Raw genomic sequence first — 25,284 nt, 5'->3', positions numbered from 1 at the left:
AAGTCTCCCAGTGGCCGTAATGAGAGGTAGAGCTTGAAATACGGTCTCACGCGGTGGGAGATGCGCTTTGGAAGGTCGCCACCATCATTGCTTGTCAATCCGAGGATTGGACGTGGACGGCAGCTCTCCGAACTACATGTATCCCGTTCCGATCTGCCATTCTCTTCATATCATATCACGTCATCATTTATTCACCAGCAGACCATGTGCTATGGGTTTCGTCGGAGCAGAATATACTTTTGCGGATGTAAAACAATATAAACATGAGGATACAATTCAAGCTGAATAAACATTAATTGATTATAAGACGGGTATTCATCCACACTCTAAAACATTCTTTGGAATAAAAAATATCTTAATTTACTCTGAAAGGTCACCAAAAATGTATTATTTTGCAGAAAAGAAGGAAGTTTAATGTACAAAATAAGTCCCATGTTCCCTTTGGGCCCTCGGTAGGTGCATCTTGTGTGCTCCAAATTGACGAGTGCGTAGATTGTTTCTATTTGGTGGGCACCGTGATGCTGTGAACGTGAGCACTCGTTGGGAAAGTCTTTAGGCTCATTCTTGTGTATTCTATAGTAGTAAAAATATAAATACACGGAAGAGGTAAAAGGTTAAACTGCCTTAACAATTGAAGATTAGGGACATCACATCTAACATTAGCCATCGATCGTTCAGCTTTTTTTTGTGATTTAAAAATGGACATGGGCTGTGGGGATGAACCCCAGAAAATAACATTTGAAACAATATGAGAATAATGCAGACCATAGTAGATAGATAGTGGTCTTTATTTGGGCGAAATTGAGACCAAATGGTCCCTTCTTCCAGTTAACCTCATAGTAGAGGGATGGAAGAACATATTAGAAACTGAAAGGCGGATTGTACGGATTAGGAAACGAAGTGGATTAAGTTTCTCTAATGGCTTATCAATTCTGAGAATCCCAATAAAGATGACAATTAAAAAGTGCACCAAGAAATTTCACTGACTCAATCTGAGGCAAATATTTACCTTCCGATGATATTTTCAACACTTGAGATGGAGTGTTCTTATGAGCGAATTGTATTACTTGTGATTCATCAGTATTAATTTCGAGGGAATTGCTTAGAGATCACGAATGCATTTTCTGGGTTACAAGAATGCTACTTCATTCCCTCTCTCCAACTCCTCATTCTTCCTTCAATTATGGTCCTCGGTGCAAACTATCGCGTCCCAAGGTAAGTCCAATCAGTTTCCCCTCTTCTTCACATGGCCCACGCTCCCCCTCGCCCCCCTCTGTCTCTCCACTTCTTCATTCCTTACTCTCTCTGTCCGTTTCATTTTCGGTATCACTCTGTGGAGCCACATTTCCATCGAATCTTCTTTTCTCTGCGCCTCCGATCGTCCACGTCTCACATCCGTAGAAATATATGTTCCGTCGCTGTCTAAACGAATCGCTTCCTACAAATAATAAAACTTTTGTCTTACTCGATGATTATATTTCGTTCTTCGACTGCTGACCATTTCCTTTGTTTACCTTGAGGACGCTCTCTTTCATTTCCTTCCTCATAGCGACTAGGGCAGTTGGCAGATCTTCTTTTTACTCTGCAAGTTGCAAAGGCTCGTCGTTGGGAAAGAGTAACGTTGGCATTCACACTCGACAACGAGTACGCATGTGTTTTCCAAGCCATGTTTATCTCTTTTTTCGAATTTTCGGACTCATCTGAACGGTTGCTAAGGTGCGCGGCCTACTTTTGCGCATAATTAAACGGTCACAGCCCTTCGAGTCCTTCACACTGAATTACTACTCTCTCACAATCCCTCTTTAAAAGGTCTTAAAGTCAGTCCCACTGGTAAAATGTTCCCCAAAAAGAATGATATAATTTATGGGTACAATAAAATGGTCTGTTATCCCTTCCGCGCGTCGCAAAGACGTGTTGGAGTGGCATTGGAAGTGTGAAACAGGGTGTGGAATACTTTTAAGTTTTTGTTCATTCAATTATGGACGTATTCCCATGATTGGGCCGGCAAGAGTTCAAGTAATACTGCGACAGAAATTCAATTCATAGCTAATGTATCGAAGAAAGACTGGTGCTGAACTGGGTGTTTAAATAATATTACATATCGCGTCAGTAAGATTGTTAATTTGTATCGGGTTTTTGGTTATCTCACTACGGAAGTTATCATTTAGTTTAGTTGAGTGCCGATGCTGAATGTTCATCGTTTTATACCAATAAAATTCAAATATTTGGCTTTCAAAACACCTCGGGTGATATATATTTCAAAGCACCATAGCTGCGTAACATACATGTATATACATAATTGGTCCGTTGATTGGCGTGGGTGAGTTGTGGAGCCGAAGTTGCGTTCTATGCGATGCCAGGGCGACGCTACACCCCGTAGACCTTCGCGACCGGACCAGTCAGCGGAAGTTAAGGACTTCCCTGCTCCGCAGTTACGATCGGTTTTGAAGCCTCTCAGGCAGATCGACCTCATCTACCTGTACGTACAATGCGGCTCGCGCTTTTGGCAACTGGCGCTGACTGATTTAATATCTCAATTGATCAGGATGCTAGGTAGAGCTGTCCATTCCGTCGCGGGGAAATTGCGGTGAGCGATCAGCGTCACGCGACTCGTGGTGGAGGAGTCGCGTGATGCTCGGAGACGCCGGTGTTGTCTCGAAGGGTGCGCTCTCGGTCCCCGCGGCTGCTCAGGAGGGGAAGAGAGGGGGTAGGGGGGGTTGATACCCGTGCGAATGTTCAGCACGAGGGTGCAATTCTTAATCGGAAAATAGGCGGGCCCACACTTCAACAGCAATTGACGGAATGGTATCGCTGTGATGACTTAAGGGGCAACTTTTCCATCGCACGAATTAAGGCATTTTATGAGAGAAAAGATAGGGGAAAACGCGACGAAAAACTCCCAAAATTGCATTAAAAATCGTTTGGGAAAGTTTGCTATATGCCGTGATGCCTGGTGATCTAAATAAACCTTGTCCGTGTACGCCGCTGGAAGGGAATCCAGGTCATTGTGAGATATAGATGGCGCCTCTGATCGCTCAACGGCCGACGGAAACTGTCTACGGCCCCACGTGGATAGCGCCTCTATACTACAGTATACTATACCTCTATACTATAGTATTCTGCGACTTACGGTTTTGCGGCAAGGCTCGAGACAACATTTTTGAACGGTTGTCCACCGGTCAAGGTGGATTTTTAATGGACTCAAAGGTGTAAACCGAAAAACAAATAAGGGACATAGTTTGATATGGCCATCACACTTCCACGCCCCGTCTAACAAGACACCAAATGCCGGAGCACCATAATTTGCGCAACATTTTATAGCTTCACACTCCCAGAGTCACCATATTCCGTCCTAAACGCCCAATATTTCCCTTTCTCTGCTTCGTTCATCCAACATTCTCTCCTCTCATCGATTCCAAACCTCCTTTCTTCCTCTGCTATCGCTAGTAAGTTCGCTTTTGTTTTCCTGGAAGTCCGTTCTCCTCGATTCCGAAATCATTAAGGCCTTCGTTTATGCTTATCCTCTTGTCTAAACGACCAAATTTACTAGCCGTACAAAAGTTCACTATATCACTAACCTTTCCTTAACATCCTTATTCTACATCTATATAATACCCCGATAGCCGCCGGAAGGGCGTGTGGCGGGGGGTGTGTTAGTTCATCACCCGTAAAACAGAATGAAACCGCATGCGATACCAACGTATTTATGCAAACCCACGCCCCCAAAAGCGTATATGTTCATGCAAAAACCTCTTTAACTTACATGCATACTCCTAGGATTCTATGTCCATGTCATCAACTCCGTCGTTTTTGTGAATTCACCTTTGACTAACACAATTCTATTGTGGTTTTCCTTGCCCGTCTACATGTAAAATAATTCCCACGTAAGCGAAGTGTTTTGCCTCTTTTGATATATGACACCCAACTTTGAATTTAACGTAGGATTCGTAAGTATCCTCTTGAGAGCCTCACTACCATCGTTCCCTGTCAATTGCATTTCACCCCATACACGTACATATTACAATGGTTTTATTATGCGCTCAGCGATGATTCTAATTGGTAAATATTCTCGGTGCGCAGTGGAAAACTCGAAGACAATATGAAAGCAACTTGCGTACTTCGTAGCGAAAACACTAATCGGTGCGAAAACTTGCAATGGACGAATGAGGATTGTGACCTTTTTGCTGACTGGGTTACTCTTTCAGGAAGCACCCGTCGATGACCCCATCGTCTCTTAAGATTGTAAGATAGCATCAATCAGTTCGCCTCGTCGCCATTTGAATTCAGAAGCGATCGCAGTGGTCCACGGAGAAAAAAAGAGTGCTGTCTGGTCGCCAAGATGAGAAGGGGTCCACGACGGAGAGCACGGTCTAAAAATACTTGAGCATCGCCCGTTGTTGAGCAACCTCAAAGGAGCACGTGGTTGTTTTGACACTCGCGTATTCGTCTCGGGGACATCCGAGGCATTCCATTTCCTTTCCTTTATCGATCCTCGGGAGTCGTCGATTATCGATCTTCGAAGCCGGAATTAATTGTATATCGGATCATTTGTGACGGATATTTTCAAAACTGCGTATTTCAGCTGCCTTCGATATCACATTTTGCGCCAACTTGTGGTTGAGGATCACGGGTTAGTGTTTGCGAAAGAAATGTGTCAGCAATACGCTCGATTCCTGTCGAAGGTGGGATTTGGTAGATTGCAAATGAGGACTTTTCCGAGGGCACGATGGACAGGACGATATTCTGAGAAACCGCGGGAGGTGCCGCCACAGTAACGGAGTCGACCGCTAAATTCGCATTACAATGCAACAATTACTAAGTGTAAAAAAAATCATTCGTCTTGATCGGGATTCGAACCTGGTTCCTTCGATGTCCGGCCAAGTGCTTTAGCCAATTAAGCCTACCTCTAACACTCCGAAATGTTACGGTTTTGTGAAGTACTGTAATTGTTTTTAGTAATCTAGTGTGTTGTCTTTATCTCGTATAGCTTCAGTTATTTTCCTTGTTGTTACCTTCAGATCCTCTCGTATATGTGGAGAGGTGTGTCTCTGTCATCATCTGTGTGACTTAGATACCGTTGTGTATGTACTCGTAATTATCATGATCTTTTTCGATGCCGCATGCCTGGTGTTTATCAACTCCCTGCCACACGCCCTATCGGTGGCTTGCAGGGTATCATCTGGGATATAATTGAAGGCGAAGCTTCAAGTCAGTGGAAAGTCGGAGAGAGGGGTCAAAAGATTTTCTGATACTGGGTTTGAAAAATAGAACTTGATAGAATCCAATGTGGACGGTGCTCAAAGGGGAAAAGTGTCCCCGGCTGTCAACAAATGGCGATTATCTGCCGGATGGTGAAGTATGGCAGTCGGTCGATTTGAATTGCAATTCATCTTCTGCCGCCATCGTACTAACCAGTGCAATTCCGTGTCGAGACTGTCAACTGTTGTCGGACAGTGGGGTCTCCCGATCTTCGTATGAATTCCTCGGGTGTTATGGAATTTGTGAGCAATCCACCACCTGTAGGATCCAAGCGTGTGAGCCTAACGGAGACGTCGTCGAAACTGTAATTGGAATATTTAGTGAGAGTTAATGGAGTCGTCCAATCTTTAAAACCTGTTCCCCGAGTGTTTTTTTACGGTGGGATAAACAATCTTTTCACAGCTGGAGGCGTATAATGGGGGCATTTGAGGGGCGAACCTGTCCCTCGGGCCGTCGCTTCCCCTCCAACAGCCCCCGTCGCGCTGCACGCTCGATGTAAACAAGGGCGCAGAGACACGTGGAGAGAGCCTGGAGCGCTAGGGCTTCACTTACACCGCTCCTTCATCCGCACGGCCTATCACCCCCGCCCGGGTGACGATGACATGAAAAATGTTGATCAAGTTACTCTTCTCTAATAACTGTAAAAAATCCGGAAAATATATATATTATATATGCCGGATTATTAAACCTAAACACCTACTAAACCGACCTTCGGGTTGAATACTGTGTTTATGGTTATATATATATATATATATATATATATATATATATATATATATATATATATATATATATATACACATGTGTATAAAAAATATACATAGAAATATTTCTACATATATTAATGTGTGTATATATATATATATATATATATATATATATATATATATATATAATATATATATATATATAATATATATATATATATATATTATATATGCAAATATATGTACACACACACACACACATATATATATATATATAATATGTAATATAAAACCATAAACACAGTAATCAACCCGAAGGTCGGTTTGGTAGGTGGTGGTAGAGTTTACCCAGAACTAAGCCCGACGGCGTGTGATTCACACATCAGGGTAGGGGGGCCAGTTCCTTTCCCTGTGCCGGTTATGGTTTCCCAGGATGATCTGGTACCCGAAAAATCACTTTCGCTTGGGTGTAGCTGTAAGTTCCCACAGTGCCTTGCCCGGGAATCGAACCCGGGACCGTTTGGTCAGTAGTCCAACGCTCTACCCCCCGGACTACCGTGACCAATATATATATATATATATATATATATATATATATATATATATATATATATATATATTGAGATCCGTGGGTCTAATATGTCGCCAAGCGCCCCGATTCTTTAGCCAAGGGATCTCAGGGTAAATTACGTTTCCTCGATAGCTCAAGTGGTTAAGAGCATCCGCCCGGCAAGTGGAAAGATCCGAGGTTCGAGTCCCGGTCAAGGAAATGTTTTTACTCTTGTGATCCGTTCGATTCCGCCTTCCCCACCTATATTGTGTTCGTCCTTTATGTGTGTTCCTATCCATTTTCCTTATATCTGTTTCTGTATGTATGAGTATATATATATATATATATATATATATATATATATATATATATATATATATATATATATATATATATACACACACACACACACACACACACACACACACATTCAAACACGAAATTCCACCAAACAGCGAACAAATACTCATTTATAATAGCAAAGTAACTCAAACGTTTTCGAATTTTCGATGGTCAAGCCACCTTTCTCAAGGAAGAGAAAGACTTCTTTTCCTTGACCACCGAAAATTCGAAAACTTGAGTTTCTTTTCGATGGAATACTAATAATAATAATAACAAAGTTTTGTGTGTGAAAAATACTAAGTTTATTATGACATTTTTCTCGCAATGAGAAAGGGCCGACGGGGCATAACTCTGTGATGCTATAGTATGCTCAGTACCATTCAAGATTTCATCCTCTTAGATCATCTAATAAATAACATTAAAAGTTTAAGCATATTTAAAAGTGAAAAAATACGCTCTGCTGTTTGCAAGTGCTCAGATAAGCTCCCGAAAACAATGAAAGAGGAATAATTATATGGATGATCCCAAAAAAACGTGAAAGGCCGAAACAAATTGCCCAGAAACGCAAATAACGTTATTCTTTTAAAATGTTGACATTTGGCGTACTATTCGCATGATGTCATTTTTCAAATCCATCGTCTCCCTTCGTAGTCGATGAAAATTCCGGGGTGATGTTTTTTTGGTCGAGATGTGGATGAATTGACACGAACGCTGCAATTAAACGGAGGAACATTGGCATTACCGTGTACCTGTATTGATAGATTTGCAGGCTCTCTTTGGGTAACATCGGTAAAAATAATCAGTGAATTACCCGATAGCGTAGCATCTGTTCTCGTAATGACTTGCTTTCAAGTATACTTGGAAAATATGTTTTATGATAAACTTAGTAGTGTATCCAAATAATAGAGGAGCCAGGCTGGGAATTAGTCACGGAGCGAAGGCTAAATTACAGATTAAATCTCTCGCATAAATTGGAGGGAGGTCTCTATAGCAGTGATGTTGAAAATTTATTAGTACATATTAGCCCCATCGTACTACGTTAGGAGAGATCATGTCAGTAAAATTGAATATATTAAGTGTAGAACTGATAGATTTAAGATGCCATTTATTCCACGAACGAGAAGGGATCAGAATAACATTGTCCGATCGCGATAGGGTCATATTTGGGTCAAAACTAGTCTGGTGTGTGTTCACCCCCTGCCACACACCCTAGAGGTGGCTTGCAGGGTACTAAAAATGCTCAAAAAATGTATGTTTCGCAAATGCATTCTTTTTTTTGATTTTTTGTTTATTATAATGAAATATATATGTACAAGTATGTGTCAAATTATTCATTTATTCAGCTGCTGTAATGATCGAGCTGGCATGAAACGTCAATATGTTTTAATTTTTTCTTTTCGCTGTTACCTGCAATGTTGTCACTGTCACGCTGTCAATCTTCCTACGAGTTAGATTATTATCACAACCTTTTCAGTTAGATGAAGCTCACTGGTGGCGCTCCCAGTTTAAAAACCGAGGAAGTAGCTTTTTGCGCCCGATAGCAGCTACTATCGACGATGGCGCAGGAGCCGGCGAAACTGGGTTGTTAAGGTAATTAGCCGGCCGTCGCTAGCTCCCCTCCTCCCCCCTCCCTTCCTCTTGCGCCTTGTCCTTCCATCCAGAATGCCTCCTCAATCCTTTCCCACGGGCGATGCTTTCTAATGAAAACATCTAGAATGATAGCCTACTACTTATCTACGAACACAAGTAGGATTAATAGACATTCAAGCCTTTCGCCATGATGCTGAAGGACGCAAGGAAGAGTTTTTGCCACTAAAAAACGTTTTTTATTCGATATTCACTCCGTAACATATTGCGTAGAATGGAAAAGTGCTTAAAATTGAATGCGTTCCCTTCATCAAAGTATTTACTAAAACCCAATCAAATACCGGCTCGTATATCAATAAACTAGCGTCGTAAACAGCTCCGTACCTAGAACTTACATCGTAAATGACATTGAAGAAATCGCTAGTATATCATCAGGTTCCCAGTTATTGGAAAATGGCTAACGTAACACTAATATTTAAAACCTGAGGCAAGGAGGAACCGAGTAATTACAGACCTATTTCCATCACATCCATTTCGTGCAAGGTTATGGAGCATATAGTTGCTAGGTCGATCGTGACATACCTCGATAATCAGAAATTATTAATGAACAATCAGCTCGGTTTCCGAAAAGGTAGATCCCTGCGAGGCAACTATTTGCGCTTTGTGTTCGTGACATTCTTACTTCTGGAGAGAGCAATGTTCCAGTGGACGCGATTTTTCTAAATTTTTAAAAAAGCTTTCGACAAAGTGCCTCATAGTAAACTACTTGTAAAACTATGAGCCTATGGCATAGACAACAATATTCTGGGCTGGATTAAAGACTTTTTGAATGGTCGGACAGAGAGAGTAGTGTAAGTCACTTATGGTAGAATAGGGAAGGGAAGTTTTGTCGGACCTTTTTCATTTTTACTTTACGTAAACGACATTGACTCCTTGGTCACTAATAGGATACGTTTATTTTCCGACGATTCAGTGTTTTACAGAGATATCCGTAATCCTGAGGATAAGGCAGCTTTTATCAAAATGCTGTGCCATGCTGGCGCAACACATATAATTAGAATTAAACTTAAAAAAGTGCGTTGTAATGAATTTTCGAAATAAGGGCAATTCCCTCCAGAACGCCCTATGCATCGGGAACACCGAAATAGAATGTATAGACTCAATTAAATGTTTAGGTGTTACCCTCACTCACGAAATCTCCTGGGTTCAACTCACACGGGGAATATGTGGACAAGAGCTAACAAATAATTAGGAGTTATCAGAAGAGTACTAGGTAAATGTGATGAAAAGGTCAAAGAGAAATGTTATCTGCCACCGGTTAGGCCTCCTTTAGAATATGCTGCAATTATATGGGATCCTCACGAAGTTGGATTAATTGCAGGATGGAATCGCCTGCAGCGTAGAGGAGCTAGATTTGTGAAGCGTTGCTATGATAAATATAGTAGCGTATCCATAATATTAGAGCAGCTAGGCTGGGAATCACTCAAGGAGCGAAGGTTAAATTACAGATTAAATCTCTTGCATAAATTGGAAGGACGTCTCTTTAGCAGTGATGTTGGAAATGTATTATTTCCCCCATCGTACTACGGTAGGAGAGACCATACGAATAAAATTAGAGAGACTTAGTATAGAACAGATAGATTTAAGATGTCATTTTTACCACGAACCATGACTACGATCAGAATAACATTGTCCGACCTCGGTAGGGTCATATTCGGGTCGAAAGGATTCTGGTGTGCGTTCACCCCTTGCCACACACCCTGGCGGTGGCTTACCGGGAACTAATTAAAAAATATATATATATAAAAGGAAGTCAGTCCGTGAAGTGATCCGGTGCGAGATTTCTCGCTGCAAATTTCCGGGGATAGAGCGCTCCTGTTGGTTTGTGAGTTCGCTGTTCGGTTCTCGGAGCGCTGCTCGTGGTTATAGGGCACCACTGGCGCGTGGCGGCCTCAGCTGGGGGTGCCGAAGGACCTCGGGGCTCACGAGAAAGTGTCGACCGCGTCCTCGCCGAAGGAGATGACGTCCTCCTCCAGGGCCCCGAATACTCCCCTCCTCCACATCCGGGTCGCACGACTTTGGAGGTCCGATCGCCCCCCGGGGACTCCGGAAGCGGGAAGGGCGGGCTGGAAGGGCGTCAATTAGCGAGGGCCGCCGACTTGCAATGTGCCCCCCCCCTCATCCCCCCTCCCCTTTCGAAACCACTCGGAGCGGCCCGAGTCTCAAATGGAAGGTGGGCGCCTACGCGGTTGGTTATTTATGTGCAGACATCCAAGTCCACATCGATAATTTTGATATGCGCGCACGTATCGATTATTCTAAACGGAACGAGGACAGTGCTGCTTGGGAAAAAAATCCACCTCTAACCGGACGATATTCCGTCATTTGAAGCGTATCGTGTATCGCCGATATTTATCGGTCGTCGATATTCAGGTTCCGGCAACAACAAGGTCGACATTCGGAAATCGGGGGAAGGAGTTGGCGATCGGCTGTCCTCCGCAGAAGTTCCAGGGACGCGCGAGACTCTCCGTGCCCCTCGTGTAATTGTTTTTTGTCGAGCATTCATTGAGGTCATTCGCCACAATTACCGCACGATTGGCTCCTAAGCGTCTCGCCGTTTGATGCCGGTCACATTTTTCTCCAGCGTGCGCGCCACGACCTCCGGAATCGCTGGAGTCTTTCTCGTTTCTCTACTTCACCTCGGGTCGATACATTCCTTTTACAAACATCGGATCTCGACCGGAAGTTTAATTGAATTAAGTGGGTTTCTTTGGATGAGTCGTAAAAATATATCCTTTGCTCTGAGCGTACATGTATTTCAACATGCCAGAGGCAATAATTGCACGCATAACAAAAATTAGTATGGGTAATATACGTTCTATGTATATTGCTATATTAATTTTTGATTTTTTATAATTTTAATACAAAATCGAGACATATTGACTCTGCCTTGTATAATATTAATTTTTCCTTTCAAAATGGGTTCGTGACCATTTCATGAGCGATCATATGGCAATTTTAACGTTGAATAAACATCGTTCAACAAGTCATCAGTAAAATTTGGAAGCACTCATTATTTCGTCTTTTTTTATTTTTCATTATAATCTCCTTATAGATCGCTACACTTTTCCCCGCAGTACTCCAACTTTTTTAAGCCTTTTAAAAAGTAGGATTTCGGATGGTCCTCACGAAATACTTGTACAGAAAAATATGATATATTATTCACCTGAAATATTAGTTTTTGAACAGTTCTGTTTCACGTTTTAAATCTTCCATGGTAGCCTATCTGAAAGAGTACTTTTTTCAGGGGAAGTCTGGAGGCCGACCATCAGTCGAACCTCGAGGTATTTCACGGCTCGTCGTCGAGATCTCGCCGTCGCTCAACCTCTCGCCAGCAGAAAGGGTTGGTTCGCTTGCCTCCGGGCGCTGGATAGACTCCATTTAGACGCTCCATCCCTTACTCCCCCCTCCTCCGAAACCCCATCCGAGTACACCATACGGGAGACCACTCGCCAATGATCAGTTTTTATCGAATTAGTTGCCAAATCGGCTCGACTTGATGGCGAATCGTGTCCGGGAGTTTATTTATTTATTTATATATAGCCTGCAAGCAACCGCCAGGGTGTGTGGCAGGGGGTGGATGCACACCAGAATAATTTTACCCGAACATGACCCCAACCGCGGTCGAATAATGTTATTATGATCCTCAATCGTTCGTGGAAAAATTGAAATCTTAAATCCATCTATTCTACACTGAATCTAATTGTATTAGCATGATCTCTCCTACCGTAGTACGATGGGGGTAATAATACATTTTTAACATCACTACTGAAGAGACGCCCTTTCAATTTATGCAAGAGCTTCAATCTGTAATTTGACCTTCTCTCCGTTAAATGATTCCCGCCTTAGCTGCTCTGATATGTTGGATACGCTACTAAGTTTATCATAACAACGTTTCACAAATTTCTCCTAGCTCCTCTACGTTGCACGCCATGCAATTCGGAAATTAATCCAACTTCGTGAGGATCCCATATACTTGCAGCATATTCGAAATGAGGCCTAACCAACGACAGATAATATTTCTCTTTGACCTTTTCATCGCATTAACCCAGTACTCTTCTAATTAATCCTAATTTCGTGTTAGCACCTTCACATATTCCCCGAATGTGTTTCACCCAGGAGAGATAGGGAGTTGAAGGAGTATTGTCAGCGTTGTTGCCGCGAATGCAAAGGCAGTTTCAATTGAAACCACCGGTGATCAGCAAATTTATTTTCAAGTATCCAATCAAGTTGAACAATATTTAAAGTGATGAATGATGTATTTGGTACTCATGAGGGAAAGGTAGCGAAAAGAGGTGCCTGGGCGTGCTTGGAGGAGGAGGAGGCACGTGGAGATGTTTACGGGCGACCGAGGAGAGCGGGAAGGCAGCAGAGTTGAGTGACAGTGGAATGTGGAAGACCGTGTGGTATCGGATGTCTCCGAAGAATGAGAAAACAATCCTCACTCACCGTCCCTTATTGGTAGTCTACTGGTCAGGGTAGCCTTTCGATGGACACGGGCCACCCAACGATTCAGAAATAATTGATTTGCCTCTCTCAAAAAGTAGGATATATGAAGGTCCTCATAATACTTGTAAAGAAAAAAACATTCGGACCTCCGACACTACTACAAGTCCCTCTTCATCTCCGTGTACCTCCTTCCTCCCTTCTTTCCGCCCAATGTACAGGTACATCCCTATTCTATTCCTGTCCCTTCCTCGTTTTCCAAACATTACTCTCTCTATTACAGTCTTCAACATCCCACTGCCGGTCAATACCCCCTTCATCAACTTTTCCTGCCTCTTATTATCTCACCCATCGACCCTCTCCTCCCCTTTCACCATAACAAGTACTTCCTCATTTGTTTTCTTCTCTGTCCATTTCACCTTCTCCATTCTTCTCCACATTTCAAAAGCCTCCAATCTACGTCTATCCTCCTGCTTCAATGACCACGTTTCCGCGCCGTACATAGCTACGCTCCATGTCAAAGTTTTCACGAGTCTTTTCTTAATATCCTTACTCAACGTCCCTGTCATCAACTCCCTCCTCCTCCTTGTGAAAGCCTCTTTGCCCAGCGCAATTCTTCGCCTTACGTCCCTACCACTATGGCCATTTGGATTCAAGAGTATCTGTAAGAAAAATATAAATACATACACACACACACGGGAGGGGGGGTCCGCGCTGTGATTTTTCCTTCCACGGGGTGCGGGATCAAGAAAGTCGACGGAATGGATTGAGGTAGGAAGTGTGTCGATATGCAGGAGATCGTTTGTTGCAATGTGGGGTGGCTCAGGATGGGTTTGTGCCGTGCTTCTTAAACATGAAGGAAAATCCATCTTCAGCAAGAGACTGCTTCCAGCTTACGGCTTGAAGGCGATGGCCACACGAAACGTGTGTGTTGATTGGTATAGTCCCTCCCCGAACAATTTAGTCGAAATAAACGGGTGCACGCGTGTGTGACCCGTCGGTCGTCAAGTAAGCGTGCGCATGATGGCAGATGTCGCGTATTGGCATCAGTGATAAGACAGTGACAGTGGACACACACCGTTATCACTTTAAAATTTGGCGATGCGAAAGATCTTAAGGGCTAAACTCGTCCTTCCGAAGGTCTTTCGACGGACGACCAAAAGAGAAGAGTCGAGTGTGTGCTGGCGAAGACCTCCTGCTACGACATCGCGACGATTCCCCAACCCCATTACAGTCCCGACTTGGCACCAACAGACCATTCCCTATTCCTCCTAAAGTGAAATCCTTCCTCATAGGACACCACCACCATGGGACCCTTAAGTGCCTTCAGAGAAGCTTTCACGCTTGTACCCTTCAATGTCCTTCCGCCTACCAGGGAGCCTTCGAGTCGTGGAAAAGCCGCAAGGGCAAAAGTGAGTGTCGACGCTCTTGAAGGGAAGAAGTACTTTGAAGTATTTTGAGAGACATTGAAGCAATATCTGAAATAAATCCATTTTTCTGTTAATTTTTGTACAAATCACGTATGTGGGCGAATATATCACTTCCTATTCGTTCCATGATTTATTTTCACCCGCGTAGTCGTTGAAGCCCTCTTCCCCTACAACTTTGTGTGTGCCCTTTTTATCATTTGTGTGTGTTCCCCGTCCCTTTTCATGTATTTCTATTTCGATTGAGAGAATATAGTATGTCCTTGGGTTGAGTTTCATGTATCACTGATGGTAATGGAAGCTTTCATTAATGATCTAATATGATGTCGTGCGTCGAAATGATATTATAAAAACTATTTAATACTTAAGACGGAACCAAAGGAACATCTCTTAGTTGGGTGAGGTTTTCGTTGGTGAGGGGAAGAATTCTTTTAGTCCATCGTTCGTCCATCTCACTTCGAGGGCTTTCTTCCGTGCTCGGAGGCGCGAATTCGGGACGTTCTTACATGCAAGCAACCTCCGTCTCCCAGGTCAACAGCGAGTCTTAGAAAGCAAGTAGTATGAAGCTTGTTTGTCTTGGGGATTATTTTTATGAGTTGTGTTTATGTACACAGTTTAATTTCAAACTGTTAGCTTGTGATTAATACCCTAGTTTTCGAAGTGGAATTGATAGATTAAATTGGCTTATGCATTGAATTTGGAAAACGTGGAAGGCTCAGACATTTTTAGTTTGGAAATCTAGCAAGAAAGTGTAACGGGATTTGCATAATTCTGCCGAGAGGGACTCGCTGTGCGACGTTCCAGGTTAGTAATCCATGACCGTGAAAACGGTAGAATGGAGCACGACAGCGCCGCGGTGATCCTTGCGGCGTTTGGGCGAATTACGAGGGCCGAGATGTAATAGCCCAGGGGGTGGAGCGTTGCACTACTGACCGTAGGGCTCGGGTTCGATTCCAGGTCTCGTCTATCTAGGCACCCCCGTTCAACTCATCGAGCTGTGTGATTCTTTGGTTCAGGGATAGGATATGGCCCCCTACCATGATGTGTGAACTTCGCACAGTAGGGCTTAAAATTGGGTGTACCTACTCTACTGACATGTGCCAAACAGATCTTTGGATTGATTACTGTGTTTATGTTTTCTAAATGCATTAATAATTGTTTTCGTGACTTGTGGCTCATTCAGGAAGGGGTCGAAGGTGTCATGTCCTGGCAATATCGAGTTTGTACGGCTTCGTCAGACCTGTCATTGAATGCAAGCAATAATTGCCCGAGCCGCGACATGATGAATAAAGAGATATAGACGTTTAGTATATAGGATAGTTTATATAGACGATATTGGGCGACATGATGACTTTGACAGGGCTTGGAATATATCGCATCCAACCCTTGCACTTGTGATGGCAGGGGAGTGATGAACGGACCAATACGCAGACAACACTGAAGAAAGAAACCTTCACAATAATGTGATTTACGGAGTGTCTCTATACTTCTGTCCTTTTCAGAGATGATCGTGGGAACGGCAAAGGGACTGATGGCCCTCCAGAACAATGGCAAGAATTACACGGGTCACAAAATGGGCGGCTACACTATGTACGATGTCTCAATACCCACACTGGCTGTCGACGTAGCCCACAACCGCATATTCTTTGCCAGATCCCTGCCGTTGGAAGGTGTGCTTGTCCAGGTCATGCCTTTACACTCGGATGAAGAGTCCCCCACCATTGAGACAGTCATTCAAAAAGGTGTGTGCTGTTAACAACAAGAATTGGTTCTTTCAAAGTTTTGTACAAAATGAATTTATCATACCCAAGTATATCCATAGAAATCCTTATATTTTTACGAAAACTGCAGTATTTTCCTATGATATCCGCATTCTCAAGTAGATTTACATTAGTTCTTAGGTCCTTCCATAGGTTCTTTGAGCCATTATTGGTGGTGCTAAAAATTGATAGTCCCTACATTTTTGTGCTCAAATGGATTGCTTAGTTTCTGATTTCTAGGCAGTGATTAATCACAGTGCTCAAACTCTTTCACCAAAAATCCCAGACCATTGTGTATCATGCCATCAGATCATGTGTTGGCCCGTTCGTGTTGAGCATTGCCCAACAAATGAGGCTTTTAATTCTCCCTATCCTACTCCCTGTCATGCAAACTGTAAAGTAATGTTTCCCAAGAATGGAATATCAAACTAAAAGACAGTTTATTCTTGAAAGAAATCAGATTATGAAACTTTTGAGGATTGCTGATGATCTATGCATTGTAGTTCAGGAAATGCTTCTCTGACTATCATCCACAATACCCACAGGATAGATAAATCCAAACTCTTGGAACTAACAATATTTATAAGGAGAAAGTATGAGAAAGTGGGCATTTTTTGCCATTTATTGCTGTGGAAATGCAAAGTATTTTGATTATTCCCTGTTCAATTATGATATTCCTCCCAAGCATGAGCTTACTCTGCATGTTTATGGAGCTCTGGTTTTATCTATAATTATTCATAATGAATTATCCCCTTCGGTTCATTACACTGAGGGTAAAATGAAGCCGCAGATTGATTTTGTGAAGGACATTCTAGTGCTCCCTAAGTTCTGCCACTAATTCTCTGTTCGTACTCTTTAGCTCAAGGTCCAGAAAGCGTCAGAACCTTGGTTTACGACGAAATAAGAGAAACCCTATACTGGACGGACCCAAAGAAAGGTGAAATTTCAATGATCAGTGTTAAGGGAGCCCTCGATGGCCAAAATGCGACTCTGATCCACAGTTCGAAAGCACATCCAACAGGAATAGCCATTGATGTCTGCCGTGGGTAAGTTCTTACAATTCTCATCTTCTTTTTGAACACATATTATACATATGTTTATGTTGTTTTCAAAATTTGGCTGCCTGAAATCGGGATGGGTAAAGATATGTAAAGAGCTGTAACGTTTCACAAAGAACCCTTTTACAGTAAATGCTGTCTGCTCTGGAACAATGAATGTTTTTCAGGTTAGATATCGCAGTCTTTTGAATGGACAATATACACAATGATAAACCTCCTCCATAAAAGTGACAATACCCTTAAAACGTTTTTACTAATACTTTTGGTCTGAACCATAGTTTCACCTAATTTGCAAAAATATTCCTTTGAATGGACAATTACCATTTATCGGTAGTTATGGTATCTTCTGCAATGCTTGTCATGATGTAGTTATTGCTGTTTATTTGCTCAAAACTTCACTGCAATTTAAAACTTCATGTATGATAAAGTTTTCACCATTTTTAATCCCTACTCGCATCCCAAAACCTTCGTGTGATGCAATCCATCTTTTGGGTCTCCCTCTATAAAAGCAATCATTCTACATCATTTTCAGGTTGTTATTCTGGACCAATGGATATCACCTCAATCCATCCGTGCAACGCTCAAATGCTGATGGCTCAGATGTGGCCGTAATAGCTTCAACCCAGCTGTTCATGCCAGTGGCCGTGACGGTCGACCCAGCAGGAGAAGGTCACTTATTCTGGGCCGACGAGATGGAGGGCAGCGAACACAAGATTGAGATGAGCAAACTGGACGGCAGCCAAAGGGTAACGCTGGTTAAGGAGACCTACCAGACGCCCTTCAGTGTATCCTATGTGCCTTTTGACGGCCGATCAGGCTTGCTCCTGTGGACGGATGTCGATAACGATATCATCTGGGAGATGGAGATCATCAACGGAAGGAAGGCCAGCGGAAAGGGACCCAAAGAGATCTACAATTTCCAGGGCACCACAACAATGGGATTGATAGCCAGTGCCTCTTTCAATGCGACCCATCATCGTACAACTTGCAGGGGGATGGAAACCGTTGCGGTGGTGGCGGAGGAAGCCAACAAGACTGCCATCGAGGAGCAGAATGTCCCGACGTTAGCATCAGAAGAACGGACTTGGCCACCACTGGAGGAGCCTGTGACCCAGATGGAAACCCAGTCGGTGACGTCTGAGGTGGTCAGAGGGACAGAACCCACGAGTACCAACCCACAGAATCAGGTTGCCATGCCTGCATCTCAGAGGAATGACTCTCGCGAGGCAAGTGACTCTCCACTGCCGCTGCCATGCAACAATTACTGCATCAATGGAGAACCAGTGGAGGACAATATCGGGAAAGGGGGGAGTGTTGCCGTGAGGTGCAGGTGCTCCCCAGGGTACTCGGGGTCCCGCTGCGAGAAGTCAATGTGTGACAACTACTGTGTCCACGGGTCGTGCAGGATGGAGATGGGATCGGAAGGGCTGTGGGAGGCCAAGTGCGATTGCCGCATGGGCTTCGTGGGCAAGAGGTGCGAGAGAGACCTGTGCTGGAGGTACTGCCTCAACGGCGGGCGATGCCGGGTGGAGTCGGGCCAGCAGCCCAAGTGCAGCTGCCTGGGCAACGGGAAGCTGGCAAAGGGGGAACGGTGTGAGAGGTTCCCCAACCCCCTGGAGAAGGTCTGCTCTCTCCTGTGCGCTCAGGATAGCTCCAAGGCTTCGATCAGCTTCGTGCCGCTCGAGGCCAAGGAGGCAGAGGTGGTGGATGGCGGGGGACCCCACTGTGTGTGAGTTGAGCCCTCTCTTGCTGGTGTCTCGCCCTGCGGCAGTGTCTCGTGGAAGATGACAGAGATTAGTCTGTTCATCCGTAGAATAAGGTCTCAATATGCCATGGGCTGACATTGATACTGACGTAACCTACTTCCTAGATGATAATAAAACCATAGCAATCTATTCTTTTATATTTTTCACAGAAAAAGTCATCTCCATTTATTCAACTTGTCTAACACATTTGGGTACGTTCATGACAAGTCCTGGAACTGCAAATTGTCAAACTTACGTGCCTTGTCTAGTAATAATATCCTAATAAACAACCTGACGCCAGCACTGCAACCTGTACTGCAATAAACTATTCTTCGACTTCGAATAGTTCCCACCTCCTTTCATGCCATCTTAATTTCCTAATCTTTTTCTTCCCCTGCCTTTGTTGCTCAATATTCTCCCCCCCCATGAAATGGAAGAAGGGACCATTTGGTCTCAATTTCACCCGAATAAAGACCTCTGTCCATCTATCTCATTTAGTCTACTCAACATTCCACTGCTTTTGGTTTGAATGATTTTGGAGAAGTTCCTCTGGCACCAAATGAATGGCACAAAGTTATCTCTGCTTGTGGTTACAAATGTCCACAATGTTACTGTTCAGACATTCATTTAGTCATTATTCCATTTTTTATATAAGTATCATGCATGTGGCATTAAAAAAGTACATAGCAATGAGGTGCTTTAGAGTAACTTTGAGTAGCTTTAGAGTAGCTTTGCTACTCATGCATCATCCTGTCGTCCCCTTTTTAAAAAATTGAAAATTTTACCCATTCCCTGCGTGTATATGTATTGCGCATCTTTGTATGTCAAAAGCAACTTCTCTAGTTATCTTTCCAATGCCAACGTTCACAATTATAACACAAGGCATTCTGCTGACCTCCACCAAAACTTTGTCAAAACCTGTACCACCGCCCATGGACCTAAACATATGGGCCTCATGATTTTTAATAAACTTCCTAAAGAACTGAAAGCACAACATATGCTGCCTATATTTAAGCTCAACCTTCAGAAATATTTACTCTGTAAAATGTTTTATTCTATTAATGAACTTCTTGTCCCATGAGTTTCTTTGTATTTAAACATGTACTTAGTATTTATCATTTCTTTATATAACATTGATGTGTCCTATATCTGTCCTTGTTTTTTACAATTGTACAAATCTGCTGGGCAAATAAAATTACTTACTTACTTAACTGGCATCATGTTAGGCATTGCATATGATTGTGGCTGTCCTTGGGTCCTTCAAAAACCTACCTTGACTGGTGGACACCCGACTTATTGAATACCCTCTGTGTTTTCACTCGGTCAACGATAATGCATGTGACAAACTATCTGAATAATAACACAGTGCATAGGTGACTCATTTGGAAGGTATTTCATGGCTCTCGGATCCTTCCCTTCGCCCATCTCTCTCTCTCGGTTGCAGTGGTGCTCATGCCACCCTTTGTCTTCTTTCCCCCTCCAGGTGTCCATCAGGAAGCACCAAGTACATGTACCCACTGTCGAAGGGAGGCCTGAATTCGACGGACGAGTGGGGGGGAGCCCCCCCGGGGGCGGGGTCGGATGCGGCGGCCATCGCCTCGCCCCTCGTCCTGGCCCTCTCGGGGCTGTGCCTGGTGCTGCTTGTCATCGCCCTCTACCTGACCTTCAAGGTTATGAAACTGCGGCGCCTGCCACGGATCAAGAAGCGCATCATCGTGTCCAAGGGGTCGGTGCCGCTGGCGGCAGGGGCCGGAGGCGGTGGTGGTGCCTGTGGAGGTGGAAGGGGAAGGTCGGGGGGTGCCGGGAGCCCCGTGGTCGAGGAGCAGCAGCAGTGCGAGATCACCATTGAGAACTGCTGCAACATGAACGTCTGCGAGACGGTGAGGGGAAGCTCGTAAAAACAAAGTGGGCCCCATGTGATTGAGGCAACTCTCTTTCATCGAAAGGTTTGTTGAAGGAAATTGGTTGCTTCTCTCAAATGGGTTCATGTTTCTCTCTCACTGGTGCCAGTTCCTTGACTCAAACTAACCCAATTGTAAACCTATTCAGCATCAAAGGTGCTCCCTCGATTCTCTTAAGATAATAGACATACTAAATGCTACAAATTGCTGTTTTCCAATCGTGCATATTTTGTGATGGCCTAATTTATAATCTCATAAAACTGTGCACACATGACCGATATCATAGTGTGTTTTCCTTTTTCTACATAGTGAAGAATCTATTTGAGCCATGGCGTTTTCCTTTAAAATTACAAAGCAGTGCAAACGGTGATGCATTGGAAAAATACTATCCGAAGGAAAATGTCAAAGACCACTCAGTGGCTGTTCATTGTACTCCGTTAGCTTATTCCATAGTTTTTCATTGCCATTTTGTTGAAATTACATTTTTGTATATATTTATTTAGCATTAGTGCGAAAACAGCACATTTTGGCCTTTACATTGGACTATTATCAAAAAATGGCAATGGTCGTATTTTACAAAAACCCAAGCCCTAGGTGGAGGAAAACCCACCCAGGTGGGAATCGAACCCGCGACCCTTGGAATGGCAGATGTGGACATTACCCCGCTGCCCTCTGGGTCGGCAAAATGTCCAATGTATAGATATTCCAATGATATACAATGGTATTGTCTCTCTTTTCTAATCGTTGGAAAGATTTTGATGTATTTGCATTTGATTGGTGGCTGGCCTGTTTTCCCCCCCGTCCCATGTACCGGGTAGATCGTGGAAAGTGGCGAGAATGGGAGGCAATTTTTTAGAACTGAAAATCGTGCTATCGACATTCCTCTGGAGGGCATTTTTTGACACATGGAAAAGAGAGTTTCCAATTCAAAATGCCAGAATAAGAGAGATTCACCAAAACGATGAATACTGGCGGATTTTAATCTGGGCACAGTGGAAAACATTCTCATATTGCCTAGCGTCGACTCAAATGGGGAGGTGGATGTACCCAAATGGAACCTCGCTTTATGAGCATAATTCAGTACAGAACCCTGCTCGTAACACTCCTTGAGCATTAAATTTTTTCCCATGTTTATTAATATAAAATAATATAATTCATTCCATGCCAAAAAAAATAAATTAGGTGCTAGTTTTATTGAAAGAATAGTATGTTCAAATTCTTTAGGATCGTGAATCATCACCCTCTTTTCTCCTGTCTTGTAATAAACTAGCCAAGAATGCAAAATCAATTTAGAGAAAACAAGTCACATTTAGTGTACTCTTCTGGACATAGGGCACTACGTTGAAACCTTGTGGAGTTTCTGAATGGTAAACGAGCAGAGGTTTGATTTTCATATGGCTCCCTTGCATTGGCACAAAATAGCAGTGTGAGATTGACTGTGTCTTTCATTGAATTTTGGTCTTGCAATGCATTTTCCTCCGCAGTTATTTAGGTTCACTTCATCTTTTTTCATAAGAAACCATTTTTGTCACAACTACAAATTTGTTGCAGCAGGTAAAGCTTGGAATTTACTGGCTCCTTGTGGCTGTTGACGAAGTTCTTTGCTACCTTTGAGTCGAAGCTTGCTGATTCACCATGCCTCGCAATGCCCAAGACTTCTCTAAAACTTCTCCACACTTTTCCTTAAAAACTTCTTCAACCATTAATGATCCTAGCATCCTCTCGATGAGTTCGGCAAAAATCACTTTCCCTTTCTTGTTAATAGTATCATATGGTGATTTGTTTTTGTGTGTACATGTGAGAAGCAACCTTTACACACATCTTTGATAATATGCAGCCATTGCGTAGGTATTCTTGACCCTCCCTTTGAAGCATTTATCTCTTTAAACTTGTCCTTGAGGATGGTGCAAATCTTTGATGTAGACCAATTGTATGTGCCTCAGCCATGCGCAGTCCTTGTTCTCGCTTTTTAATGGTGAATAATTTACTTTTCACTTCAATGGTTGTTCTTATTCCCTCATGACTGTCTTCTTGCAGCTTTTGCTTTGGTGACATTTTTTCTAAGGATATTAACTATCTGTGAACAAAAAATTCACAACACATATCCTTGTGCGTCCAAACATAAGTTTGGAAACATGCGTGATCACTAAGCAACCAGCGCAACGAGTGCTCACGGAAGCAGCAGGCGTGCAATCATTCTCGGAATTTCCCTCTCCTTGTCGCTTGCGTTATGCAAAATTTCATTTGATAACCAAATCATTTTTTTACAATATTTTTTGCTCATTATGCAAATTACTCATGTGAGGTTCTCAGTAAGGAAGGCTCCGCTATGTACATATAAAAAGAAAATTTCTTCTTTGGTAGCCGGAGATTAATTAATCGGTTTAATGGCAATGATTCCTCGTGGAGGTTTTGGCAGTAGGCTACAACTTTGAAATTATACTTTTTTGAAAAGAAATGATTTCATCACAAAATTGTGCTCAAAGAAATAAGGAACTAGTTTACAAAATGTCGTAATCCATTTCCAGGTATCCAAGTAGGTGTAGAAGAAAGACATGAAAAATGGCATGAGTTTGCTATGAAGTAAATGAAAACTTAGCGTAAAAAAAATTGAAAACAGTTTCTTTCAGCTGGCATGGTTTTCTTTGAGTTTACTCTAGGTTCTCAATACCCTTAAGGATCAAGGGATTTGTTTCATTTTGGTAAAATCTGAGGCAATTGTTGACTAGTCTAAAAAATACGTGGGATGTTGGTTTGGATTCCTGGTGCCTAATGAACTGATGAGTATTCTTCTTCCCCTCACGCATGTATTTCCACAGCCCTGCTTTGAGCCCCAACTCCGGTCCCCGGGCAAGTCTAGCAACTCGAGACGAAAGATGTCTACAAAAGAGGAGAAGAAGGAGCTGTTGGTGAACATGGAGAGCGGCACCAAGGCCAGCTGTGGCCCTTGCCCAGGGGTGGAGGAGCTGTACTGATCCGGAGTGATCGGCAGTGATTTGCACCGTGACCCAAGTGATCCATCCTCATGGGGGGATTGACTGATAGCAGTGACTGGAAGAGCTCTAGCGAGTTGCTACCTCGGGTGTGCCGTGGGCCCAAGAGGAGAAGGCACAGAATCATTGGGAGAGGCACTTAACGTTCCTCCTTTTCACCATATTTTTTTAATGTGGTTTCAAGCACCATGGTATGTTCATGTCAATGATGGTGCCTCCACTGATAAAAGGGCACCAGGCATTGCACAACATCGACTGGCGGCCAAGGTTCATCAAGATGCGAGGCAGAAGGGAGTCCCTCGATGTCGGGTAGCCTCCACTCCAAGTCTAGTTCCTGATACGATGGCAATCTTTGGTATAAGCTTGCCCTCGAGGAGAACAGTTTATATTTCCCACGCTCAATATCAATTTCTGTTCCACACTTGGTGGCTTGATCACGCCAGCAGTGTGGGAAAAGATGTCTGATCTGAAGGACCAAAGCCTTTTTATTTCCTCTTCATTTGGTTGGCTGCTGCATGAGTCAATACTTTTTACGAGTATCCCGCTGGCGGCACCACCAGAAATGACTAATGTAGGTATTAATTTTTTTATGCCATTTAAAACTTCTTGACTCCATTGGTGCTATTGTGTTACTGCAGCTTCAGCTGACCATCATTTTAAGCCAAATGTGAGTGAGTGTTTGTGCAGCAGATAGCCTGACTGGTTTGACTGCCGTAACTGGTGCCAGTCAGCCATAATATGGTGGTCAGCCTTTTCAACTGTGATCTGCACCCATCATTGCAGTTGTTGTTATGGTGAAAGACATTTTTATGGATCAAATTTTTGAATGGTATTTATACCTTGCAAGGAGGCTTGTAAATTTATGCTTAAGGAATGCAGTGATGAGCATACACAAGTAATTTCACTGAATTGAGCAGTATTAGAATCCTTTCATTAAAATGTTATGTAATTTTATTGTTTCTGTATTCGTTAGACCTTGCAGCTTGTTTTTTTTTATATTGATTGGGTGCTGATTAAAAATAATACCCAGCTCGGAGAGCATTTTCATGTGATAGATCTCATTGTTCAACAATATTTTTTAGAGAGAGAATTGTTTTCATAATTCACTAAGAATGTTTGTTGTATGAAGGATGCTGCTTCAAAACTGGTCAAGTGTTCATCAGTTTTCTCCCATCAATTTCAATTCATACTTTGAATGTTTCAATCCATTGTCACTGCCTATTTATTTTTCTTGATTCATTCCATCAAAAAAACTAATATGAGCCAGCTTCCATGCATATTAAATGTAGAAATGGCAATGTTAATCATGAAAATGCCTAGCACAATTGCCTCGTAGTTTGATTTGCCTTTCCATTGAGAATTATTGTCATTGCAACAAAAGCATAAAGCATGCCCCCAAAGAGATGAACGTGAGAAGGCCCATGCATCGCCGCAGTGCAGGTACTCGAA

At 43.0% G+C, this 25,284-nt stretch overlaps 1 protein-coding gene across 1 annotated transcript in view; it reads left to right on the top strand.

Moving 5' to 3' along the window:
- The window catches only part of LOC139696809 (protein cueball-like), a 64,492-nt gene extending 39,703 nt beyond the window's left edge, over positions 1-24,789 (top strand). Inside the window, exons 2-6 of the mRNA XM_071595673.1 lie at positions 15,881-16,120; positions 16,998-17,184; positions 17,729-18,925; positions 20,425-20,821; positions 23,662-24,789. Coding sequence (XP_071451774.1) covers positions 15,881-16,120; positions 16,998-17,184; positions 17,729-18,925; positions 20,425-20,821; positions 23,662-23,817 — 2,177 coding nt within the window. The 3' untranslated portion in view covers positions 23,818-24,789. The remainder of the gene's footprint in view (positions 1-15,880; positions 16,121-16,997; positions 17,185-17,728; positions 18,926-20,424; positions 20,822-23,661) is intronic.
- Positions 24,790-25,284: the final 495 nt, after the last annotated feature.

This window comes from Hetaerina americana, unplaced genomic scaffold (genome assembly GCF_022747635.1).
Source record: "Hetaerina americana unplaced genomic scaffold, ioHetAmer1.1.p SCAF_7, whole genome shotgun sequence".
Lineage (NCBI taxonomy): Eukaryota > Metazoa > Arthropoda > Insecta > Odonata > Calopterygidae > Hetaerina > Hetaerina americana.
This window is presented reverse-complemented; position numbering and strand designations above follow the sequence as displayed.